The sequence below is a fragment of the Rhipicephalus sanguineus genome, chromosome 1 (genome assembly GCF_013339695.2).
Source record: "Rhipicephalus sanguineus isolate Rsan-2018 chromosome 1, BIME_Rsan_1.4, whole genome shotgun sequence".
NCBI classification, from domain to species: Eukaryota; Metazoa; Arthropoda; class Arachnida; order Ixodida; family Ixodidae; genus Rhipicephalus; species Rhipicephalus sanguineus.
The window spans coordinates 278,467,963-278,493,986 of record NC_051176.1 but is presented as its reverse complement, the minus strand read 5'-3'; the positions used below and the strand labels follow the sequence as shown (position 1 = coordinate 278,493,986).

Here is a 26,024-nt window from a genome sequence, read left to right as displayed (position 1 = left end):
TAAGGCCGTGCAGATGATGTCGTGATCACTGCCCAGATTTTCACCAAGGTTTGTCCAAGTTGCATGTTGTGCATTGCTGGTTAGAGAGAGGTCAGGAGCCGTGTCTCTGCTGACACTATTGCCAGTTCGTGTAGGGGTATCTGGATGGTTTAAGATAGAAAGGTTTAGGTCTTCTATCGTGCGTTCAACCAGTTTTCCTTTGGGGGAGTCAGTGGCATAACCCCACGAAATTGCGGGCGCATTGAAGTCGCCCACCACCACAAGTGTATCCCTGGCGCCCGCCACACGTTTGGCTGCCGTTAAAATTGCTGGAATGTCAGAGCCTTTGCTCTTTGGCGAACTATATATATTAAGGATCCAAGTTCTGGTTTTCGCTTTTTTGTTCGGTAGGACGCCAATTAGAAGAAAATTAGTGTCGAGTTCTGGTACGCCTATAGATTTTTGAATCGCCGTGACCTGCCTGTGCACCAGCGTCTGTACTTTGGTGTTTTGGGGCTCCCCCAAGACGTAATAGTTGCGTAGTTTAGCGGGTTGTGTACCTACCTCTTGTAAGCAAATTACGTCTGGAGGGGTTATAGAGTTTTGAATGAAGTTGTGGAGTGCTGCCGCTTTGTTTCGAAACGAGCGGCAGTTCCATTGCCAAATGTCAATGTTTTGGGCCGGTGTATTTTGCTTGCTAAGGAATGTCCTGCTAGCCATGTTTCCTACAAGTGATTTATTTCTTCAACTCTGCTGGCAGATCGGTGCCAGAGGTTTGCGATTCATCATTGTCTATACGGCTAGCTTTTGCGCCTTTCAGTTTTAGCGTGGTTCCGGTTCTTTTGTTGAGTTGTCGCTGCATGGAGCCCAAAGCTTCCTCGGTGTAGCACCTCTGAGTTTCTAGTTCGCTGCGTAGTTTTTCCTGTCGTTCATTGAATTGTTCGGCGAAATGGCGGAAATGTTCTAAGAAAATGTCTTTAATATCGTTCGCGGTCAGGTTATTTCCTATGGATGGGTTGTCGAGCGTTAGTATTGCGACTTCCATAGCTTCTGCAGCAACTTGCTTTTGTTGCTGGGTTAAGAGCGGTGCTGTTTTAGATGGTTCAAGATGTTCTAATTGATTGATTTTGTTAGTTAGTTTGAGTTCTAGTTCCCTTATTCTGCGAAGGGAGTCCTGTCGTTCGGTCTGCAGTTGTTTTTGGAGTTTCTGAAGTTCCTTTTTTAACGAATTGTTCTCCTGTTCAAGCTGTGATAGATTTTTGTGTTTCGGAGCAGCGGAAGAAGCGATATCTGCCCACCTCACCTCATGACTGGACGGAGGGTTCTGGTGATCAGCCGTCTTCCTAGAGGCTTTCTTGGTTTTCTTTTTCTTCATTTTCTTAGCTGTCGGTGCTGAACTGGTTGAGGAGGTGTCGTCTTCGGTAGTGGTGAATTCGTTGCCTGCCGACTGGGAGCGAGATAGAGAGCGGGGCTGACGCTTTGTGGCCTCAAGTTCATTTCCAGATGAGTCAAAGTCCTTATCAGAGCTGAACCATTTCCGTCGTCCGGCGGTACCTGTGTGTTTTTGCGCAGATCGCGGCACGTGTCGTCGAATTGGCTTGAGCTTCTTTTTGCAGTGAGTGTCGCCAGTTAGGTGTGCCTCCCCGCACAAGGCGCACTGTAACTCACAGGTGTGGTCTTGTTCCGGGTTTTCTGTCCCACATTTTTCGCACGCAGGGTTCTCTGGATGAGGGCAAACGTCGGAGCGGTGACCTAGCCTGTTGCAGACTTTGCAGACTTGCTTGGTTGGCTTGTACGGGTAGCATGGTTCTTCGCCTCCGTAGTAGTTCACGTATCGAGGAACGAAGTCTCCATCGAATGTGATAACTGCAGTCTTTGTTTGTCCCAGCATTCTGGCATGCAGAATTTTAACTCCTTGAGTTCGTACTCTGAGATGAGCCAGGAGTTCTTCTGAAGTGGTACCTCTGTCTACTCCATGTATGACGCCTTTGCTCACGCCTTCTGGTGCAGCCACGTAGGCGTTGACCTCGTGCATCTGTCCTTGGAGGTTTATTTTATCCAGCTTTCGTATTGCATCAGCAGCCTGCTCACTTGGCGTGCTAACTATAATAATGTTGGATCCGTGGCGAATTCTAGTCAAGATGTCTCCATCTTTGCATTTGTAGGGATCTCCACATGCAGCGACTATTGACCGTGCAATATCATGGTTGTTATAGTTGCTAACGAGTAGGCCTTTCTTGGGTCTAATAATTACTTTGATGTCACTCTTAGGTAGTGGCGGCAATTTCCGTCGGATGGGAGGCTTGCCTGAATTTCTAGCGCGAAAGCCTTGCGAAGCTTCTTCCTTATTGCATAAAGGTTTGTTGGCGTTCTTCTCTTGACAGCTGGCTTGGTGCAGGCTGACACTTTCTTTGTTGAGCTGTTTTTTACTGCGTTTCCGCATCACTATGTTCCAGTTGCCGTCGTTGTCTTGCGCCGCTTTGTGCGCAAGCGGCGTCTCGTGGCGTTGAGTCGTAAAATCCACTTGAGTTTCTTGAAAATCCATTGAGGGTTCATCGCTGGCACCAGCGGAGGGAACAAGGTGATTTTCGGGACCACTAGAAGGTCCTGGAAGCGAAGTTGAACTCATTGCTGTCGCCAGAATCGTCGACAACGCCTAGGCTTGACGAGGGCTATGCATTCCCTATGGCGGGACGCATGGCGCGTCTGGCTTGTCGAGGCCGCCGCCGCCGCCGCCGCCGCCGCGTCGATACTTCAAGAAGCCGTTGAGAAGTGGAAAATGCACTCACGGTCTTGGCGATGGTATCGGCGCAATCCTCTCGTCGTGTTCTTTCGAGTGAGATGAGTCACATTGGTCTCTGGTGATGTTTGCGGAAAGAAAGTGAGGTTGTCTGCAGAGCCGAGACGCGCACGTCTTCAGTCACCGAGCGCACGAGCGTTTCCTCATAAAGAAGATTTTATGAAAGAGGCATAGGCGGGCCTGCTTCCTTCTGTTAGAAAGGTCAGGGAGGTCTACAGAAGATTTTATTGAAGTTTTTATTGAGTTCTGCGGGGGAGCAGTCAGAAATTTTTTTTCGGGGGTGGCGAGGAGGCTAGTCTCCCACGTGATCGAAAAAAAAATGCACTCACTAACGTATGCATTGCCTCATTCGTGTTCATGCATAAAAATTTGGTTACTACAAATCCACGACCTTAGAGAGCGGTTTCTATCAATTGCCTAAATCAGTTGCGTGACCAGTGATCCCCCAAGACCTACCTCGTCCAACGTGCACGCTTTCATATTTCCGCAAAATGAAACGATAGCGTCGCTGCCTGTCGATCAATCCTCCATACTCGAGGTTTGTCTCCTAAGCAAGAATACATACTGTCGCGTGCAATTTTTCATTGGACGATCCGCTATTTCGCAACTAGAGATGCAAAATTTTCACAAATATTCAGCGGCAAACAATTTCTCTCTCTCTCTGTCGTTCGCAATCTCGGTGACAGGAGCTCGTACGTATCCTTCAAGCTTACACTAGCTACCTCACACACTTCTCGTTTCTTACCCCACCTGGCTTTGCACACACTAAAAGGTGATGCCAGACATTATAAAGAGCGGGCGAGTCACCTGAAGAATATCCGCAAGTAATCGCGATCGCCAAGGCACATGCACAAATGTGCGGCGATCAGTGACATTAATTTACACCTGCAGTTTCATTAAGGCGCGCGCGCACTGTTATCTTTGAAACGAAATAAAGAGCTTACAAGGTGAAATTGGTGAAATCACTGATCTCCAAACCTAGTGGAGATCAGTGGGTGAAATGCAACTTTGCACGTCCGAGTCATCCGGAAACATCACAAAATATTTCGAGCTTACCGCTACCTTTCGGTCATCCAGGTGTCGCGACTATACGTACCGCTGCTTCTTTGCCCCTCACGTAGCGCGCTAGGATATCTCCAACAGACCGGCCATTTCACATAAATATAAAATATATAAATGTTTTTGCCACGTACAGTTACCTAGTTGCCTTGTTTAGTTGCCAACGGCATTCAGAAAACATACTCATGCAAGGAGATTGACATTGTCAAGAAATAAAGCGGAGATATCGCTCCGTACTGCGCACTCGGACATAACATAAGTTAAAATTATTTGTTTATCGCCTTAATCTCTCCTGTGCTGTTTGTTTTTATATGCAAATGCATAACTTCAGACTACTGTTTCTTTCCGCTGCTGCCAGGCACTGCCGCTCAAGCCCTATGTGGCTTTGGTAGGCCTGGCATATGTACTATTTTCTTTTGAAATTAGAAATAAAGAGTATTAATATATAGTATTATAGTTGGTAAATACACAATCTCGAGGTCACCGAGACCAAAACACTGTCCTCAGCTTTAAAAAAAAAAAAAAAAAAACGCCAGGCCTGCGCGGAAAGCGCAGCACTGTCACAGCGAAAGCTGGAAGAGCGGCATTTCTAGAGCCCGTTATAAACTCTCCTGTGGCTACTAATACAGGTACATTAGCAACGTACCCACAACGCAACAAAGCGTAATTTTTGGGAAGTTGGGAAGCACCCAGCACGACATTATTCGTTGTTCTGCGGAGAAGCGAAGTACCATATGTAAGCGATTATGTGCAGTTTGTTGATGCGGCGGTTGATGACGATGAATAATTATGGTTGCGCCCTTTGTAATGGGTTGGAAGCTTTAAACGACCCACTAGTTACGTAATGCATATTGTGTGACGCCCGGTCGTTATTTAACTGTCCCACCACGCTTTATAACACACTTTAACCAGAGAAACGTAGAGCGAGAGAGAGAGAGAGAATTGACATTATTGAGACCCTGAGGAAATGGATCATGGGAGCCTTATGGGCTTCCTTGGCAACCAACAGAAGTGCACTTGCGAGGAACCCACTACGCTATAAATCATTGTAATTTTTGAGAAGTAGGGCAGTAGGCACTGTGCCATTTTTCGTCATTCTACAGACAGCCGTGGTACCTGCTAAACGCATGTAAGGCATTATGCGCACTTTGTTGATGCTGTGCGTGATGATGATGAAGAATTATGGAAGCGCTCTTTGTAATGGGTTGGAAGCATTCAACAACCTATTCGTTGCGCAATTCGCATTGCGTGACGCCTGGTTACAGAATTCGCGTTGTGCGACGCTTGGTGCTTATTCTACTCTTTTACCACGCTATATTGCATATGCTAATGTGGTTCCTTCCCGACATGAAGCCTGTATAGGGCCTTTTTGCAAAGCAGTTTCAAGCACCGGCATGGCTCAGAGGCTGAATACTGGGCTCCCACGCAGAGGGCCCAGGTTCGAACCTCGTTCCATCCTGGAATTTTTTTCTTATTTAGTTTTTTTTTTCTTATTTCGAGCGATACTGGTTACGGACACCGGCGGCGGCGGCGGACAACTACGGCACCAAAAACGGCCGGTGAAATGATCTCATAACAGCTTTCGCTGTAAAAGAAAGCCACTTCGGTCTACTGATGACGTCCTGGAATCGTCACTGATCCACAGCAGGCAGTGATACGTATGTATAATATTAAGGCAGCGAGAAAGACGGAAGCACAGGACAAAGAAGATCACAGGAAAATGCATTGAGCTAACAAGTGACAGGTTTATTGCAAACCGCGGAATGAATATATACATAAAACAACCACATGCTAGCGCATAAAATGCAACCATTAGAGTGCGTTAATTGTTCAACAATAATAATAATAATAAATAATATCTGGGGTTTAAAGTCCCAAAACCACGATATGACTCCGCGAGGCTCCGCGAAGAGGGAGATTATAGAAGCCCTCTTTATCCAGAGGGAGGGGCGGGATTGGATCAGTCACCCCTCTATCAGTCTGCAGGAAGGGGAGATAGCCTATCTACAACGTTACTTCACGTAGGTATGCCGGGCATATGGTTTTATATTTTTTTTGGTCGACTCGTTGGGTTAGATTTGATTTCACTGCGGTATAAATATGTCTTTCCTGAATAAAAATATTCCAGTTGCTAGTAGCGCGTCGTCCCGTGTACTTCTTTTCGTTGTGTGCCGTTTTCTCGCGCCCCTCAGTCATCATCGGACATACCTTATCATCTACAATCAGGTTATTTGCAGACGACTGCATCATCTACAGACGAATTGATAACATCCAAGATAAGTCATTACAGTCGGATCTCGATAAACTCGCATGTTGGTGTCACCAGTGGCAAATGCAAATTAACGCTTCTAAAACTAAGGCCATGACCTTCACAATCAGTACTAAGCCATTACGAAATTCAAGGTGTCCCTATTGAAAAAGTATCCACACTTAAATATCTCGGAGTAGATTTATCTTCTGATTTAACTTGCAACGAGCACATTAATATCATAACTAGTAAGACATCCAAAACACTTGGCTTCATTAGGCGAAACCTATACTTGGCGAACTCTTCCACCAAATTGTTAGCATACACCACACTTGTCCGTTCAAAGATAGAATATGCAACCATCATCTGGAACCCACATCAATCATATCTTATCGATCAACTAGAATCGATACAAAATAAAGCGGCAAGATTTATCACCAAGAAATATTCGTGCAACTATAGCATTACAGATATCAAACACTCACTTTCATTGCCCTCTCTTCAAAAACGCGGACTAATAGCACTGTTATCACATTTTCACACATTTTATCATAGTAAATCCCGGTTCCGTGAAGCTCACATTAAAACACCTCATAATATTTCCCAACGTTTTGATCAGGCACTCAAAGTACAGCCTTTCTTTGCACGCACTAATACGTATCAATATTCACCATTACTTCTAGCCATACATCACTGGAACGCACTACCGAGGGGCATAGCTTCGATCATTGATCATGACGCTTTTGTTAATAACTTGAAGATTTTCTTGAATGTATGACTAGCCTATACATGTGGGTATATGCATGTATGTATATATACAAGTTCTTTCTTTCCCTTTTCATTGTACAAATCGATTTTTTCAGCTCAATTTTCATTGTATTTTTTTATTTTTCAGTGTATAATTGGAGTGTTCTTTTTATCTCTCGCTCTCTTTAGCATCCTTGATTTTGTAACTTTGTCTTAACAATTTGTTTATATGTTACCAATCTTTTTGCACCCGGCCTTGTTAATAGTAGTGTTTTATATTGTTTACTATTTTCAGTGTATATTACCAATGGTCTTATTTGCAAGTTTGTTCATATAATCTGTCTCAAAACCCCCTATGTAATGCCCGAATGGGCCTTTAGGGTATATGAATAAAAAGAAAAAAAGGCCTCCTGACGTAGCTAGAGTGACCTAACGAAGCACTTGCCTTGCCCAACGTAGCCCGCCTTTACTGCCTGGCAGCCGACGCTGTGGTTTCTGCTGTGAAGGGCACATGGACACATCATCTTGTCGAACTTTTCATTAGAGCGACTTTCATGAGCGTGCAAGACACACGCATCATGAGACGCGATCGGAACGCAGCCCTGCGAAAACGGAACTTATGCACAACCCGCGCCGTTCTCCACTGTAACGTCAAGTTCTTTTTTCCGTGAATCAAACAGAAACGCAAAAGCAGCATTTTATTACGTCAGTATTATTACGCAATGTTCTTTTTTTATCATAAGTAGTTTGAATACTGGTGATAATTTGTACTCGGAACTCTTGACGTCACCAGTGGGACGTTTCCAAACGTCCCACTGGTGGCGCATATAATGTCCTACATTTACCTTGAAGGAGTACTGACATGATTTTGAGACATCGCAAAAGAGACATTTTTCGTTTCCTTGGTATGCAGTGTCAACGCTGTCCACACACCGGAGTCGGAGAACACGTATAAAATATTTTAATTTGACTTTAAAGTTTTCGTCACTGAACATCTGCAAGCCAGCCCTACTGCAATGGACATTCTCTCGACGAGTCAAGACAGTTCCCCCGAGTTTCCGATTTATGCGTCCTGCATAAAGCTTAAATCGTAGAAATCACTGTCGGGGTCACTGGACGACAATTCACTCATCGTTGTTTATGTGCACCACGAGCAGATGATGGATTTGCCGCTAGTACGTCGCGAGTTTCTGTATCCCTGTGACGTCACACTGCTATGAAACGTCCCTCAGAAGCCACCCCCTCGATATCGAAACCTAAAGTGTCTTTTTAAGGTGGCGGTAATTAATATATATACGATGCATTCCAAGGCACCACAATACTCGTTTTAGGTCTCTCGACACCAGTATTTTTATTTAGAGCAACAATCCGAAAACTCTTAAAATTCATGTCAATACTCCTTTAATTTCTCGATTACTAGAGCACTGCTATTTATAATATTGACGTTTTAGACATTCTCAAACATTGACCTTTAACTCTGACATAAATTGTTGTTTGCCTTCAGTGTGCCTTTAACGTGCACTTAAATCTAACTACACGGGCCTCAAACATTTCCGCCTCCACCGAAAATGCGGCTGCCGCGGCCGAGATTCGATCCCGCGACCTTCGGGTCAGCAGTCGAGCACCATAACTGCCATAACCACTAGACCACCATGGCGGGTGATGGAGGGAACTGGGATGCAACAATCACGGTTTTTTAAATGCGAAGCATTTCTTAGCGAACCTTTGGCACTTTGAGCGTTTCTATCTATCTATCTATCTATCTATCTATCTATCTATCTATCTATCTAGCCGCCTACCGTCTGGTGGCTTTCATGATCGCCTCCTTAACTTGGCGTAGACCAAAATTGGCAAGAGTAAGAGGATTTGACGAATATGACTGTCGGGTTATGATATGAATAAAGTGAGAATCCTGTCGCGTACGTCGTCAAACCCTTTCCTCCAGCCACGTGTGGCACATACCCGTTTACCACGGGCCGCGGTGTACGGGTATGCGCCACAGGTGATTGACAGTTTATATCTACCCAGGAACTCCGAGAACAGACATTAAATGCGAGGGCATTAAGAAACACCGACATCGGCAGCGTTGACCCCGACGAATGGAAAGAATGAAAAATAGGATCCCAGCAGGAATCGAACCAAAGCATTCTGCGTGGCAATCAGGTATTCTACCACAGAGCCACGCCAGGTCTATAAGCTGGTCTAGAAAAACAGCCTATGCAGGCGTGATGTCGGTGCAACGTCAATTGTGGTTGTGGTGCTTGCCATCTCATTTTACAAAAATTTGAAATCAGGGATATGTATTGGGTCTAAAGTTGCTCCGGTTCTTAGTGATTTATACCTTAGCAAGGTTGACAATCTTTTGGAAGGCGTCTTAGGTAATTCGGTTATTAAGGTTTTTCGTTATGTGGACGATTACTTGATTTTTTGTAGTGGTGAGGACTTTGAAAAGGTGGTAACTTCCGTGAGCGAAAAATTTGAATTAAATGGAGGAGGGCTGAGCTTCACTAAAGAGGTGCCTCAGAATAATGGAATACAATTTCTAGACATTTCCTTAACGTTCCAGAAGAACCACGTGTGCTGGCATTATTCTCCTAGATCTTCGAAACCGCTGTTAAATTTTTCGTCGAAGCACTCGAAGGTTGTAAAAAACGGCATCGCCATGTCTTGCCTTAAGTCAGCCCTCACCAAGTCGTGTGAGCACAAAATGAGTGATAGCTTTAACGCACAGGTTACACGTCTTTTAGATGTAGGGTATCCTCGTGATGCAGTGGCCACGGTCGCTGAACGTTTAAAGAAGTCTATTGTGTTAAGTCCGAGCATGGTTGCAGAAAGCGATAGGAAGAAACGTGTCGTAGGTATACCGTACATTCATCGCGTATCTCACAGGCTAAAGAAAGTAGGAACTAGATACGGCGTTAATGTTGTTTTCACGGCTGCCAATAAGCTAGGTAAGATTTGTGCCGCTGTGCAGAGGAAGAATGAGGGAGTAAAAGACAAGAAGCGGACCGATATTTGTTTCGTGAAACACACCAACAAATTCATTGATTGCCGTACGAGTGTGGTGTATAAGATCCCTTTCAGCTGCGGCCGCTTCTACGTAGGACAGACGGGCCGATGCATCAACCAGAGATTATTAGAACATAAGAGATCGCTAACAGGAGGCTCACCTTCTAATCTATCCTTACATTGTCGAGATTGTAAGTGCACGCCAAAATTTGATGAATGCGCAGTGTTGTATCGGCATAGAAATGAAGAAACGCGCCTGATGATTGAAGCATGGCATATCGAGAATAGTGGTAGCGCATGCGTGAGCCAACCGTCGATTAACTTGCATAAAGATGAAATCAAATACCTTAACAGTTATCTTCCACGTAGACCGCCACGCGTACCGGATTGATAGGTTCGCCTGTTGGATGGGCATGCGCAGATAAGTTTTCGTGCCTTCTTTCTTTTCAGCCGTTGTGCGTCTCTTCAGTTGTTAGTCGGCGTTTGTGGTGTCCTGACTTCCTTCTTGTGTCCGTGTTTGCACGCCCTGTCTTTTTACAATGAATACTTACCAACTAGCTCAGCTCTCTGTTATTCTAATTTTACAAGAAAGCAATAAACACTACATGATACTCCTACGATGTTTAACGTCTGTGGTTCCAGTGTTGGTTCCGCTTTTATAGCAGTCTAATAAACATTACATTTGTATTCCTACGATTCGGCAAGCTATATTGAAGCATTGCTCGATCCCGGAGGAATACATTAACGAAAGTTACGTATGATATTCACATCATCGCACCGTAAAGTGCACTTAGTCCGCCAGAACGACGCAGTGTCCATTTCTTACGAGGCTGGGCGATGGCCTCATGCTGACCGAGGATGATGCCAGTTTGATTGACAGCCGCTTTGTAGACTAGGCTACATAGGCCACATACGCCCAGGTAGTCTACGAATACGACAGGCGCCATCCACTGATGTTGGGCTACGTAGCACTATTCAGGCCTACCAGCCTCGACGGCCTATACCTCACCAACGCGAAAGGTGACTTCAGATTCCGACATGTCGCCGGCTCTATCAACAGACAATTTGTCGACGAAATGACCGAGGCATCCACGATTTCCAACAGTTGTACTATACCTCATACTTCAATACACATGGACCCCTCGTCATCGCGATCACGACCTGATCCGATAACAAGTCATGACCAGCTGCTGGTGCTCAGTGATCACGGTGATGATGACCTTGTTCTATAACTGTCACGAACTTCTTCCACACATGCACACGTGTTCGTGAAACGTGCGTGCGTTCTCAATCATAAGGGACAAGTATAAGCACTACATATCAGCTTACCACTTCTGGTGTTTGTATAATACCAACGTTGCCATTGGCAACGTTACCCAACTGTAAACGACTGGTTATATAACACATAGGCGGCTCTTCAACATATATGTGTGCGTATAAAATTTACACAAATCTTTAGCGTTATTTTGTAACATTTCTCTCAGTAAAAAAAATTACGCCATAGTCACCTTCCCGTCGCATGCTTCGCATAACATCGACTCCCACGGGACGTGGGATCTGCCGAATTTTTTGTTTTTGTTAGTGCGGAATATGCCTGGATGATATCGCGTCCACGCGCCTAAGGATGGCAATAGTTTTTTTTCCCCCAATAATTGGCTTACGCAAGCAGCCTGTCGCAAGTAGGCCAATGAGAAGACAGATGGGATGAGGGGGGGAGTATGCACCGCAATGCGCCACAATGCATGTGGCTGCGAACCATGCTAAGAGTCATAACTCGAACCGTTATGGCGAACCGTCATCTCACAAGGGAAATCGTCGAAGCGCATCGTATTTGTAAAGAAAAAGATATGTGCATCAGTGCCCTTATTACAGAGTTTCCCTTCCTTCGTCAGCATGTGTTGTTCACGCCGTTTGTAGGATGAAGCCCAACCAACTCGCCCATTTGTCTGTTCCATCAAAAGGTGTCGTAATCGTTGATAGTCTTTTTCCCTCCTGATGCCTCCAGATTCAGGGTCAATGCCCCGTAGTGGGAACACCCCCAGAACCCAACCGTGGATCCAAAGCTGTCTCGTGGCGCATGATAATGGCCACTTGAGGCGGCACGGAGGCCATCGCTGCCTGTTCCAGGAGGAGAATGTCGTGCGAGCAACGTCGCAGCAAATGGCGTTGCGGCGTGACTGGGGCCATGCTCGTCGGTCTGCCCCTGTCGCTGCTGGGGCTAGCCACGTTCCTGGGCCGCCGGGGCACGGTCTCCTCGCCAGGGCTCTGCTCGACGGCAGCCTGTCGCACTGCCGCGCTGGCGCTCAACATGTCGCTGAGCCGCAGCGTCGGGCCCTGCCAGGACCTGGAGCGCTTCGTTTGTGATGGCTGGCCGCACATGGAGAGGGCCGGATCGCGCGTGCAGCTCATCATGAACTACGCTTGGACTGCGTACCGGGTACCGCGGCGGAGCCAGTCGGCTGTCGACAAGGTCGTGGCGCTCTACCAAAGCTGCGTGGCATCGCTGTCGCCCGGCGGCGGTGAGCGCAGCACGCTACGCGCATTCATCGTGCAGCTAGGCCTAGGACCCGCCAACGCGAGCATGGGCAGCGCCTTCCGAGCACTACTGCGGCTCTCGACGCGTCATGCACTGCACTTGCTTCTAGCAGTGCAGTACAACGCAAGCGCCGGGATCACGCTGCGACCTGCTCATCCACCGCCGACAAACAGCCCGCCAGGCTACGTGCTCCGCGTGGCCGAGCTCGCATTGCTGGATGACCCTCAAGCCGTAGCGCACGACCTTCAGCTCATCGAGCGAGAACTAACCGCGTCGCCCGCCGCCGAGCCCATGACTCGCACCGTACCCCTGGAGGTGGTGGCCGAGGAGTGCGGCTCGCTCAGCGACTTGCTCACCGAGCTGCCCGGCACCAACTCGCACACGCCGGTGGACGTCGAGGGGCCGACAGCTGTGCGCTGGTACGCAAACTTCCTGCGGCGCCATCGTGGGGAGCCCGCGCTGCGACGCTACGTGGCTTGGCATACGGCCCGCGTTTTCGGCTCGCTCACCCAGTACGACATGTTCCGCGCCACCCTAGAAACCCAGCTGGGACGGCTCGAGCCCAGCCCGAACCTGATCAAGACCACCTGCCTAGCACAAGCTGCAAACCTCATGCCGCTCGCCTATAACGCGTTCGTGGTGCGCCACTTCGCCACGCGTCGTTCTCGCAGGGCCGTAGAGTCGATAGCCGACGGCTTGCGTGCGGCCGCCATTACCAGCGTGCGCGCAACGCGGTGGATGAGCGACAGGCCCAAGGCCATGGCGACGCTCAAGCTGCGCAAGCTCTCCTGGATTCTGCCACGACACCGCAGCGAGGCGCAGGTCAACCACATCTATGCTGCCGTGAGCGACCTCGGCCTGAAGGACTTTCTAAAGGCGTACATCAACGTGACCGAGCACAGTGGCCACAGGGAAGCACATGAGGCCAACCAGGCGTCCGTCGACGTCGTCTACACGGCACAGCGAAACGCCATCATCGTATCCGCCGGCATGCTTAACGCGCCCTTCTTCGAGGATACACTGCCAGCCGCCTTCAACTACGCTGGCCTCGGACAACGTATGGCGCTCGAGCTGCTGCACACTTTCGACGAGCAGGGACGCTGGTACGACGAGCGCGGTCGGCCCAGCAACTGGTGGGACGACGCGACGGCCGACGAGTTCCGAAACAGGCTCGAGTGTCGACACGGCGGCGGCGAGGCACTCATGGAGAGCAGCGCCCTGCGGCTTGCCTTCCACGCATTCCGAAGAACACACCAGCACGTGCTGCTCAAAGGTCTCGAGGTCTACACCCCTGACCAGATATTTTTTATCAGCAGCTGTCACAAGTGGTGTGGGCACGAGAACAGCTCCTGCAATGCAGCCGTGCGTAACCTCGAAGAGTTCTCGGCTGCTTTCAAGTGCAGCCCGGGCGATCCCATGAGCCCGCACGAGCGGTGCCCGCTACTCGTGTGAGAAGGACCAATCACATGTATGCGAACCGGCACCTCTTCGAAGGTCATCGCCACGCGCAAGCTTGAAGGGTGCAAGAAAACAGGCTTGGGCGCTGTATCATTGTCTTGCCTTCTCAGTCGATCACACCCATAGCACCCCACACCAGGGGCGTAGGCAGAAATTTTTTCGAGGGAGGGGGGGGACCTCCATGATCTGATGTGAGGGTAGGGCAGATGTCGTCGAGTGTCATTTTCTGCTGTGTATGCCATGGCAAAAAAAAAAAATTTCTGGGAGGGCACGGGCCCGGTGTCACCCCCCCCCCCCCCGGCTACACCACTGCCCCACACACATATGCGCGGCCATTCCTTTCTAAGACACTGAATCAACAATGTTCATGGTCTACATGAACATTGTTGTTACATGGCGTGCAGTACATTACTGCATATTTTACTAACAGCGCGAACTCGCAGTATGAACAGAGGAAGACAACACCATGGGAGTTCGCGCTGTGTAAAATATGGATCGGTACTGCTTCGCCCAATGAGCCACGCTTCTACAGTTCATTACCTGCAGACATAATTATTCCTAGTCATACGTGTCGACATGACGCCATGAGGGGGGGGGGGGAGGCATACCCGTGTTCCATCGCCGGTGGGGGAGCACAAATTCAGGTCAAGTTAAACACTTTCAGTATACATAGTGTGCACGTGCGAACAAAGCGTCGGGGTGTTCTCTTTGCCGAAACTTATCACGCGATATTGTCAATGCACACTGCGACTTTCCGAGAAGCACCGGCGTGTTTGGATGGCGCGGACTAACAGAAATGACTTAAAGAACCTCGATAATATTCGCGTCTTCAGACGCAACTTCATTACGAGTAAGTGCGCACTTATCTGTAAAGAGAGATAGCTTACCGTGATTACTATACCTACAAACTTCGCCACGACCACCGCGTGCACAGTCAGCGGGTTAGCGAAGCTGTTGAAATCGTGATGCCAATCGCGGGGGTTTGGGGATTGCATTGAAACGAAGTTAGTTAAGCTTCCGATCGGTTCAAGTGGGAGGGTCAGGCAAACTCGTTCTTTTTAACCATTAGTTAATTTCCTAAAACAGTCTCCATCATTTTCAGGGGCACCACTTTACATTAGCGCACAACAACGGAAGTAAAATACAAGGTAAAAAAAAAGTGGCAGAAACATACGGGACAGAAAAAGTGGCAGGCGTTACGTACCACGCGAAGTACCTCGCACTTGCACATTTTTTTTCCCCGGCTGTTTCAACAAATGCCGATCAAAGAGCCTCAGCATTATCACTGTTGAAAAACACTTGGGAAGTCTCGATTTCGAGCTGCATGAACTACTTTGGTGGCGTACGTGGGCCGCATCTCCTGTAAACTTGCCTCGCGCTGCACGACGACTCGTTTTCGATGGGAGCTGCTTCACTTCACTCATCCTCTCGTAAAATATTGTGGGCCTCGAGGGACTTTGGGCTTTCACTTGTTGTTGGGCCACGCCTATGTAATTTGTAGAAAACGACGTAATTAAACATGACCACGTAGGTCAACAAGCTCAAGCCCGCGGTGGCATCTCTGCTGATGGATCACCGATACGGGTCGACGTGTCACACATCTTGATCGAGCAAACATTCGAGGTCTTCCTGGTCCGATGAGCTCGTCGAAGGACGACATCAAAAAAACCACAGTGCTTGATTTTCAACATGGCGCAGAGCAACAGCTGACAACCCCTCAACACCCCACGCTGCAGCACGTGAACTGCGGTAGGTACCAAGGGATGGCGGGCGACTCAGGGATGGCGGGCGACGGCGAGAGCGGCGGAAGTGAGGTCACATGAACACTATACGTTCACGGAACCTTATGACAGACAACGTCACGTCATAATCGCGCAAGCCAACATGCCGGCGAACTCAAATAACCTTATATACAGAACCCGGTAATATGGCGGCCGATATGTAAACGAACCGCGCATGTTCGCAATGGAAGTTTCTTGTTTCTCCCCAAACAAGTCCCGAAATTCAACACAGTCAGTATGATGAAAATGACCACACAGCGGCGACACATTCAGAGGAAAATTCGCCGGAGAGAGGCTCGGCGAAGAGCCGACGGCATCGTACTGCTCAGTTGACTTGCAGGACGACGGCGGCGGAATGCTTTGGGTATTTAGTTTTGCTAACATGCAGCATCAAGTGACGGGTGCTTTCGTTCTTATACTTCATATATGACATAGCCTCAAGTTCATCACTAATTAAAATTCTATTTTTTTGAGCACGATGGCACAATTTGTCGCAGCTGCTTTCACCACTGCGATAAGAAATTAACTATAGACTTAAGCAGACGCTGTAAAAATCCATGACGTCACGATCACTCCGGTCACGAGCCCCCTTCGAGCGTTGGAAACTTTCAGACGGCTGGTTCAACTATGTTGTGATTGTTTTTGTTGTCGTGATTGCCTTGTACTGTTTTACGATGATGACACGTAAGATTTATTTCCGTTGAGTAGTGTCCAACGCAGCAAGTAAACTTTTGTGAGGAATATGCATCACTGCATTGCGGCAGCCTGGGTAGCAGGACCACTTAAGTAACAAGCATTTTATACCATGTAATGCAATTCCGGTCGCCTAAGTTTAAGAACGTGAGCCGTAGACGCCAAAAAGCAGTTTGGAAGTACTTTCAATGAAACGACGACTGTTCGCGATAGTCGCACACATTCAGCATCAGGCAAGCACTTTTACCAATTGTGCGCACAGAGTTTATTACAAGTTGAAACACACACGATTATATCAAGGCAGTCGCTATACATTCGTCCCAAAGTTTTGCCAACTACCCCACTTCCTGCGGGCTTGCGCGCCTACCCGAGTGGGAGACGAGCGAGTGAAGTGACGTTTTTTTTTTTCTTTTACTGCGGCTGAAAGATTTTCGGCCTTCTGCACCACGGCATACTCGTCGCCGTTACGGCGCACGTGCTGCACGTCTTCAGAGTCCCCCCCAGCGTTCTGAACCAGGGGCACGTTCTCGTAGCAGTGCTGCTCCAGCTGTTCGAGCAGCGCCGAGCCGTCCAGCGAGGCGCGCACGCACGAGGCGACCGCGCGGAAGATGTCTTCGGCATCGGTGGCGTGCCAGCTGAAGAGGCCCTCGCCGGAGGCCGCCTTGCGTCCGGCCTCAAGCGAGAAGGTGCCGGCCAGAAGGCCGTACCGGCGGATGCTGTTGTACGGCCACCAGAGCAGCGCGGCGCCCAGCGCGCCGCGTGGGCCCCGCTCGGCCAGCGTCACGCCCCGGGGTCCGACCAGCAGAAAGAATGAGCCTCGTAGGCCGCACCGCTCGCCGGCCTCCGTCGGCAGGGCGCGCACCCGAAACACGTGCGCTGAAAAGAAAGAAGGCAGATGTAATGCAATTCGAGCAGTTCGTGCATCGACCCACCGAAAAAAAAAAACTAAAGGAGTTCGAAGCTCTGAGGCTCGGTATGGCACTGCCCGGAATCTTCGGAGGCTTCGCAAACGTTTCACTACAGACGGTGAAACGTTCACTTCACAAGACCGCTTCGGGACTTCCAACGCAGGCTGGTGCGCGTTTCGGAAATGGTCCTTTAGTGGACTATTAAAAATAAATAAATAAATAAATAAATAAATAAAAACAGGGCAGCTACGCACTAGTGGTGCGAAGACAGGGACGAGCGAAGCTGGTGTCGTTCCCCTACTCCTCTTCATCCTTCACTTCCCTTTCCTACCCCTTGCTATACTATACTATATATGGATATGCTATGTCGGTATCGTGCTCCATTAGTTTTGCATATCGATCGGCATGGATTGTCCCGATTAAGTCCGAATTGGCCAAGTATTGCTCATCTGGTTTCGTCGAGGTCGTAATCGGCATCGGCTACAGCTATCGATCAGTAGATTGGTTATCGATTGGCCATCGATCGGAATTAAACGTACGTGTATCCAAGTTCAAGCGAGCATACATCGCGGCATTTGCATCTCCATAAATTATTGTGTATTTATTGGTTACCGATCAGACATGTATTAAACGTGTATACAAGCTCAAGCGAGCATAGCCAATGCGTTTCGCGCCATTTTTATGATTTTGGCTGCGCCCGGTTGCCATGGCGACGCGCAGTGACGCCATCGTTCGGCGAGGCCTTTCCAGTCCACGGATTTATTCGGCTGCCCTGTAAGGCTCCGTCCAAAGTAAGAAATTGCCGTGGTTGAACGCCAAGTTTGTCGAGCGATAGCTCGGTTTTGCTCGCTTTGGGAAAGGACGAGATCACTGGCAGAGATTTAACTCTATTGCATGTCTTGATTTAGGCAAGGACGAGACTTTGTACTCGCCAACTGCGGGATCCTGTCGACAAACCTGCGGCGTTGAGCTGTAGCATGCCTTACGCGCAGATGAACTTTGTTCCCGTTGGCGGACAGGCATGCCAGCGCGCTTTTTCTTCAGCGCGACTAGCGCTTCCCTGAAGCTCTTTGGCCGTCGTTGCGACGACACGCGATGCGCGTGCACCTAGCGCGTGGAACGAAGCACGTGATCAACGCGCTGATACGATGGAGAAACGTCGGCGCGAACTCATCAATCATCAGCGAGAACTTGGCGTCATCTCGCGGGCAATGCGTAAAGATTTCTGCTGCGCTGACGCCGCTCAGAGACGCTAGCGTGACCTTGGCTGAGCTTCATGGTGAGACTAACGGAACCAGGTGTTTTCTGGGTTTGTACCTTGAGGTGCAGAACCATCGCTCTGAAAGTTCTCGTCCACGTGACTTCGATGAACGGAATGTGCGGGGACGATAACCAGAACGATACAACGAAACCAGTTTCGGGGGCATGTGTGTACCTTGCACTGTCCTCCTCTCATCGTGCTAGTTGGTAATTTATAACACCTGAATATACGAACACCGCGCGTCATACGAAACATGAAACGAAAACGCGGCGCTACTTTCCAGAAATGTTTATTGGGGAACTACATGTCACACATAAATATACAAGGAAAGAGAGAGAGAGAGAGAGAGAGAGAGAAAAGCAAGCACCGCTAACGCTGATGCTTGGGCGAATCGGCAAGACACACTGAGAAGTTTGCGACAGAGAAAATGAGGCACGGCCGTAGAAATTGTGGACGTTGACAGCAGCGCTGACTTACAAGCTTTATACATCACAACAGCGTTGTAATACTTCCGCAGTATATAACAAAAGAAGAAAGAACAATGAAAAAACACCTGATAAGTATTATCAAGTACCGCTACCGTAATCCCCACAGATTGCGCGCACAGATAGAGCGATCGAAGGCTTGCTGACAAGCACGTTTGACAAGCACGCTGCATAGCCATTTCCAAAGAGTCGACGAGTTCAATAGTGTCAGAGAGAATTTCGCCTGCCCGATTTTCTGTTGTGAGGTGGTAGAACATCAATGGGACCAGACAGCGCCATTACACGGTGAGCAGTGAGTGGGTGGACAACATAAAACTTTAGTTAAAGCTGCAGCAGCGGTGCGAGCATCTTTTTTTTTTTTTATCCATTTCACTTGCACTGCTATCGACTTGAAGAGGTGACGCGACCAAGAAGCGACTCAAAGCGACCGACGTAAGGTGGCTAGCCGCCCTAACTGATGTTCACACCGCGGCTTGGGCGACCTGCCGTCGCTGCACCAAAATTCCTCGCGACTGTGATGCCGTTGACGCACGTCCTGTTCCAACGCGTCTGATTGGTTCAATAGCTTTGCGACTGCAGCCGCGCAACTAAAAAATCGAGCAGCGATCGATTGAGCCAAAAGAGTCGCTTTTAGACCAAAGCGACGACCATTTGCGAAGCGACTGTTCTCAAACAAATTGGTCGCGCGTGATTGAGCCGTTCCCGATCGAAGGCAACGAAAGGATCAGAACCAGGGGCGGATCCAGGTGCCACATTTGGGGGGGGGGGGGGGGGGTAGGGTAGGGATGAGGAGAGAGGTAGAGGGCGGGGACAAGATTCTCCTTCCCGCTTTTGTGTAATGGTAGCCGAAGCAACTTGATAAAGGAGGTGGGCGACAGGCAATGCAGACAGGGGGTGGGGGTCTGACACAGGCTTTGGGGAGGCGATCGCCCCCCCCCCCCCCCCCCCTCTGGATTCGCCACTGATTATTACTTACACCACGGTGAATGGGTACGAGAACTTGCGACTGCGTCCTTCTAGTCTCCACAGCTGATCAGGTAGCTTGACAATGGTTTTCCGATTACTTGCAGCGCCGATTAAAATGTATTTACGTACGCGCCTACAAAAATGTGTCAGGTCACATCGCTCGGGGAACTGCTGTTAGATTCCCGGCTAGGACGTCTACATACGCATATGTCAACTCTATTCCCGGTGCAGAGAGAAAACTCGTGGTGCCTGCCGATATTCCATGTTTGACTTCGCTTCTACTGAAAATGAAGTTGCTCGAACAAGTCAGTCGCGCATTCGTGATGCAAGGACGTCGCGCTGACTTGCACGTTTATCCAAATTGATATGCATATGATACCTAAGTGACTTGCATGCTTACCAAAGCGATGACGGTAACGCTGTGCGGATCAAGCTTGCAAACAGTTTCATAGTATATGCATATATCTTCAAGTCACTGCGACGCAGTTCTTGCCGTTCACGACAAACCGCATCTTTCTTCTGGCCTTTCATATCTAAAATTCCTACTAAGTGATGCCCCGCTATTCGTCGGAACTGTGCCGGAGTGGATGGCAGCGGCTGACGATGCCTGCTTGCTCCCGTTACTGAAGGCGTTCAACAACGGCCCACCCGTTCTTTTGCTTTTGCATTTTTTTTTTGTACGGGTTCAAATCCAGTTTTGCCGGGAATCGAACCCGTGCCCTCGAGTTAGCAGCGCGACACCTTACGTGCTACGTGCCACGGCTGCAAAAGAACACCCGTGTACTTAGGATTCGGTGCAAGTTAAAGAACCTCAGGTGGTCGAAATTAATCTGCAGTCCACCACTACAGTGCGCCTCATCATCACATCGTGGTTTTGGCATGTAAAACGCCAGGAATTATCTATGGAGCACTCGTTCTCGCAGTCCGGGTATGGCCACAGTAGCCACCCACAAGTGACGCAACCGGTCTAGCCTAACTATAATCGAATGAGGATGAAACGAGGGAGGTCGAGCCTTAGTACTGGCTCAAATTCATGCTCGCACGATGAGGCCGCGGAAACAATGAGCTCATCGTACGTCACGGCCATGCTGGAACACAGTGCCAGCGTTCCAGTACGGCCGTTCTTCGAAATGATCCGAAGTTATCGTCATTTGCTGCCGTGTTATATATGTCTTTGACGTTTTAAATTCACCTAGCAATGATAAACCAAGCATATATCCCATATAACTGCCTTGCACAAGCAACTGCTAATTGAGGGTGCGTGGAAGGTGACAGCATAGGCGTGCGCAGGGTTCCCCATCAGGGGGGGGGGGGGGCGAAGGTTCATCGCAGCATCCCCCCCCACTAAGTCAATGTATGGGGCAGATTTTGCGCCCCCCCCCCCCTCTTAGGTGACTAGAAGGGTCAATGTACGGGGCAGATTTCGCGCCCCCACCTCTTAGGTGATTAAGGGGGGGGGGGTCACCCCTCCCTGCCCCCCTATGCACACGCCTATGGGAGACAGCACACAGTGCCGCATGGCGTCGTGGCTGCTGCGAGTTGCAAGCAGCGGGCACCGGCCTTGCCGGAAGAAAAGCGCAGCGATAATGTGTCACAAGGCGGAACATCCGGCCCGCTGTCGCGCTGATCACGCACTAGACACGCTGGGCAAGAAACAGCGTTTGTACGCCGCGCCTTATTCTTCAAAATGTATATTTTTTAACTCCGTGACATCAGTGTGACGATGCAGATTTAGAAGTGTACCCGCTGTGGCGGTTTAGCGATAACGGCATCGCACTCGCGCGGGTGGCAAGGCGCGAAGTGAAAAAAAAAAAGAAGAAGAAGAAGAAGAAAAAGCTATAATAAGTAAACGACCACGCACACAGATTTAAGCGCACGTTCAGGAACCCGAGAAGTCAAAATTAATCCGCATTCGCCCACAGCTTCATAATCCTATCGTGGCGTTCGCGAACGTCACGATATGGCGAAATTAAATTGCATAGTGTGTTTTAGGTGCCGCGGCACCTAATACCCCAGTCACACTGGAGGTGTTAATGTCATTAGGTGCAAAGAGTGCCATTCGATCCGTGATGGTGCTACACAGGAAAAAGTAATGTCATTAGTTCATGATACCAATGTCGATAATTCAGACAAAAAATGGCCTGAAAAGTTGAGGAAGGTCATGTAGAGTTGTAGAAAAGTGAAGTTATTTATTTTAAAAGCAATGGGGAAAGTCGCTTCACAAAAAAATAAACGGTTAAAATTTTGTATCGCATAATATCTGGCCAGAATTAGCCAAGACGACGCTTAGCCAGTAGCAACATGAACACAAGCAACATGGCTCACATGGCAGTGCCGCTGAACAACGACGCTAAGCTGCAGCAAATAAAGCATTTAGTTGCTTTGTACTTCGCGTTGCGAGAAAAGCGCATAAGACAATCGAAGAGACTCATTGATCTACAGAAAGAAGAAGAATCAAGATGCAGCCTGTTGGGTATGAATATGAAACAAGGCGGAGTGCGTTCGCCTAAGGCATGCGCGGCGTGACGAAAAAAAAAAAAAAGATGTGCCGCGTCTATTGAAGCTTTCCCCAACACGAAGTGACAGAGGCACCCGTGGCAGCTTGCAGTGCGACAGCACACACTCAGAAACCCAGAGCGTTCCACGTTTATTCGCTTTCAAAACGCAGTCTCACATGCGTCCATGCGGGAAAGCAGTTTGCAAAGGAACTCCGCAAAATTGTCTTCCCGTAGCCTTATGAGAGCAAACGCCTCCGCCTGGATCCAGTGCGCTCGTGGAGCTGATGCCATCGCTGCAGATACACGTGCACACAGGCGTCTGTTTGTTTACACTACGACAGACAGCGCCGGCGGCCAGACACGCCACTGAGTAGGAGAGTAAAAAGATTTTGCAGCAGCCTTGCGTACACCTGTTCTCGTTAAAATGAGAGATGCCCTTTAAAAAAAAAAAAAAAAAAAAAAAAAAAAAAAAAAAAAAAAAAAAACGTTAATAGCGAGTTCGTATGAATGCGTGTCAAATTGGGAATGCTGAATGCCACATTTTCAGTAGTCTCTGGGGTTCGGTTCGGCTGCGACGGCGAATGAGTTTTTCGAAATCATTCGATTTCTTAAGGCATTCGATTCTAATTACATTAAATATCACTGTGTAGCAGCCGCATAATGTCATTAGGTGCTAATGTTATTCCATTCGAATGACATTAAAACGTCCCGTGTGACAGGGGTATAAAACACACTATGCAATTTAATTTAAAGCCCTTTTCGCATTTCGGCCGTTGTGAGCACTGTGTGGTACCCGAAACGCGTTGGTTTCCCGACAAGGGGAAAGGCGCAAAACGATCGGCAACGGAGCGAGCTCAAGTGCCACCTCGTCACTACTCTTCCCGTCGCGTCCCCACCTGCCAGCGCTCCGGAGCCTGGTGGAGTTCCTGGATGAGACGGGAATAGCAGCCTACAGATGAGCTGGGAACTTGCCGCCCCAGCCCTTGCTGCCTCCTTGCCTGCTGCTCCGGCCACGGCGAACGAGACACAATGACATCCTACACACCACTATCCTCTTTCATCCCCCCCCCCCCCTTAAGACGCTGCGCCGTGCTCCCGACTGGGCTACAGAAATAAGCGTCTCTTCCTCTACATAACCACAAACAACAACAACAAACTCGTAAATCGGCCGCCACAGCCATTCATCACCTGTCGCAACGCTCGAACAGTGGTTCGAATCCTCAGCGTGGCCATTTTCTTTATAGCTATTTATGCTCCGTTTTTCTGCCACGACTTTCCGACGACGGCGGGGTCACACAATGAGCCAAATAATGCTCAGGTGATGTGGTTCCAGCGCGAAATTTGACTAAGGGAAATGACGTTCGTTAATACTGAACTTTTTACTGCAAAATTAATGAAAATAAGGCTGTCAGTCAAAACAGGTTTACTATTTATTCTTGCATGCCATTCTATGCGGCTATGAATTTGGTGATAGGCGATGATATAAGCTTAAGAGCTGTCGACTAATCGTCCACTTACGAGCATCTAGAGATCCGTACAGGGTGTTCTCCTCCTCCAGGGTGGGCGAATCCTGCGCTGCTGATGTCGCGACAGCCTGCTGTCCAAACGTGACGCCTCTGATCGCCTCGATCCACTCCGTCATCTCGCTGAACGAGTCGGCCGAGAAGTGCTGGCTCTGAGTCCGCGTATGCACCTGCGAAGCGACACGTGCGTCTCGTTGTGTGGACATGCGACGCAAGAAAAATGAAATTACTGTGCAGACGCAGGTTCGGTTCTCAATAGCGGCAAGCACGTTCCAATGAGGAGAATAGAGGAAAAAAAAAAAAAAGAAGTAAATGCTCGAGTATCTACTTTGGGCGCACGCCCTCGGCACCCTGCGACCTTTCACGGCATCTTTGACAGTCCGTGAAGCGCACTTGGAATTTAAGAAACTGCATTAATTATTGCAGAAGTGTGTATAATGACGAGGTGCTTTCGGGCGTGTTTATCCATGCATACTGTCGCCATAGATTTATGTGCGCTTCAAATTTTAGCGATACACACATTCGTCCATTAGCCTGTTTTGCAATATACAGGTGTCCCACGCACTTTTGTCCTATCCAGAAAAAGCGAAAGAGCATAAAAAATGAACATCAATAGCGTGCTTTACAGACAATAAACCGACTGGTTCCGACCCTTACGCAATTGCGAAATGTTTTGCAATTAACTAAAGACCTAATTGATTTTATATTGAAGTAACGGGACAATTTTCTGTGCCCGTCGGCGCCAAAGCAAAAGATCAGTAAAATGTGCCACTGTAAAAAAAAAAAAAAGTGAACGCTTTCATAAAATTTGCTGGCGGGCTAGTTGGTGATGCATAGTTCATAGGTAACAGCACAAACGAAATGAAACACAAGGACATTCTGTCCCGTGTCTTCCTCGTGTTTCGTTTGTGCTGTTGTTACCTATGAACACTTTTGCTACAAGAACGGACACTTCATACGAGCCTGGGGGTCGTTTACGTATAGCAGTGCTAAAGTTCTGCGTGAAGAAATGGCAATTTTGGCATTCATTTCGCGACACTACGTGTCAAGTTTCCGCGGACGTGCCTGAAAGCGCGCGGTAAAAGGCAGTTTCGTTTCTAGGGCGGCAGCAGCGTACGTTCGATCGACTCCGCGATAGAGTTGCTCACCTCGAAAACGTTGGGCTGCTGCTTCTGCAACGCGGGCACGACCTTAATGCAGTCCTCCAAGGTGATGCACTTTTGCTGGGCATGGCGAGAGAAGCTCTCCTCCGAGTCGTACACCTCAAGTCGCTTCACGCCGTGACGGCCGCTATCGTACAGGGCACAGTACTTGTGCAACCACGACTTCTGCAAGAACATCATACTCGGCAGGTTACCGTGCGCCGTCCATACAACCGGGCTTTACGCCGGTTCTGGCTATTTTCCCATACAACCGGGCTTTACGCCGGTTCTGGCTATTTTCACGTTTAGGCCACAAATGGGAAGTTGGGCGGCGATACTGATCGCAACGAGAAAGAGCACGCACGCTTTCGTTATCTCCGCGACACATTTGTACAGTTGAGACCACAAGGAAGGTGAACAGTGTTCAGATCGATGGGACACCCCAAACAGCGAAAATGACGAAAAAAAAAAAAAAAGGTATGCTACAGTGACATACGCTGGCGCGTCTTCGACATGGCCTGTGTCGGTGCAGACAGTTTGCAGAATCGCGCCAGTTTTTCAGCGAATCCCGCTCGTGCGTTAACCGCGACGAGACACACGAACGGGTCGCCAGGCCACAGGCGGTAATGTGAAATGACATGCGTTTCTACCTTGAGGAATCCCTGGTGTAGGACGTGCAGGTAGCCAGTCTTGGCGGGTTCCTCGCTGCCCATCTCACCATCGTGCAAGGCGGCCCGTCTGATGCGAGCGGCGACAACGCGAGGAAACACCCTCCGGATGTGGAAGACGTCAGTGCACAGGGGGCACGTTGCGGCGGCGGCCGCGCCGATTGCGGAAGTGTGCCTCTGAAATTCGCCCGCCTTTTGTCTGTGCGTTGGTTGGTCGTCGGAGCGGCTACGAGCGCGTCGGCGCTGCGGGCGCCGCCAGAGAA

At 49.0% G+C, this 26,024-nt stretch overlaps 2 protein-coding genes across 2 annotated transcripts; one reads left to right on the top strand and one right to left on the bottom strand.

Moving 5' to 3' along the window:
- Positions 1 to 11,842: 11,842 nt before the first annotated feature.
- Positions 11,843 to 13,837, top strand: LOC119382929 (endothelin-converting enzyme 1). The gene has a single exon (XM_037650851.2). It carries the CDS (start codon positions 11,977 to 11,979, stop codon positions 13,828 to 13,830), a length of 1,854 nt encoding a protein of 617 aa, XP_037506779.1. The 5' UTR covers positions 11,843 to 11,976; the 3' UTR covers positions 13,831 to 13,837.
- Positions 13,838 to 16,601: 2,764 nt separating this feature from the next.
- On the bottom strand, positions 16,602 to 25,977 carry LOC119379059 (docking protein 1). The gene is made up of 4 exons (XM_037648208.2): positions 25,744 to 25,977; positions 25,100 to 25,279; positions 23,947 to 24,121; positions 16,602 to 17,186 (listed from the first exon to the last, which is right to left on the bottom strand). Exons 1-4 carry the CDS (start codon positions 25,804 to 25,806, stop codon positions 16,618 to 16,620), a joined length of 987 nt encoding a protein of 328 aa, XP_037504136.1. The 5' UTR covers positions 25,807 to 25,977; the 3' UTR covers positions 16,602 to 16,617.
- Between the last annotated feature and the right edge of the window lie 47 nt (positions 25,978 to 26,024).

Bases quoted from the DNA above. Each gene is read 5' to 3' on its own strand.
- LOC119382929 (XM_037650851.2), top strand. From the start codon at position 11,977: ATGTCGTGCGAGCAACGTCGCAGCAAATGGCGTTGCGGCGTGACTGGG.
- LOC119379059 (XM_037648208.2), bottom strand. From the start codon at position 25,806: ATGGGCAGCGAGGAACCCGCCAAGACTGGCTACCTGCACGTCCTACAC. The intron at 25,280-25,743 runs GTAGAAACGCAT...ATGTTCTTGCAG, and splicing joins TACACCAGGGATTCCTCAAG to AAGTCGTGGTTGCACAAGTA. The intron at 17,187-23,946 runs GTAAGTGGACGA...CTTTCTTTTCAG, and splicing joins GTACGGATCTCTAGATGCTC to CGCACGTGTTTCGGGTGCGC.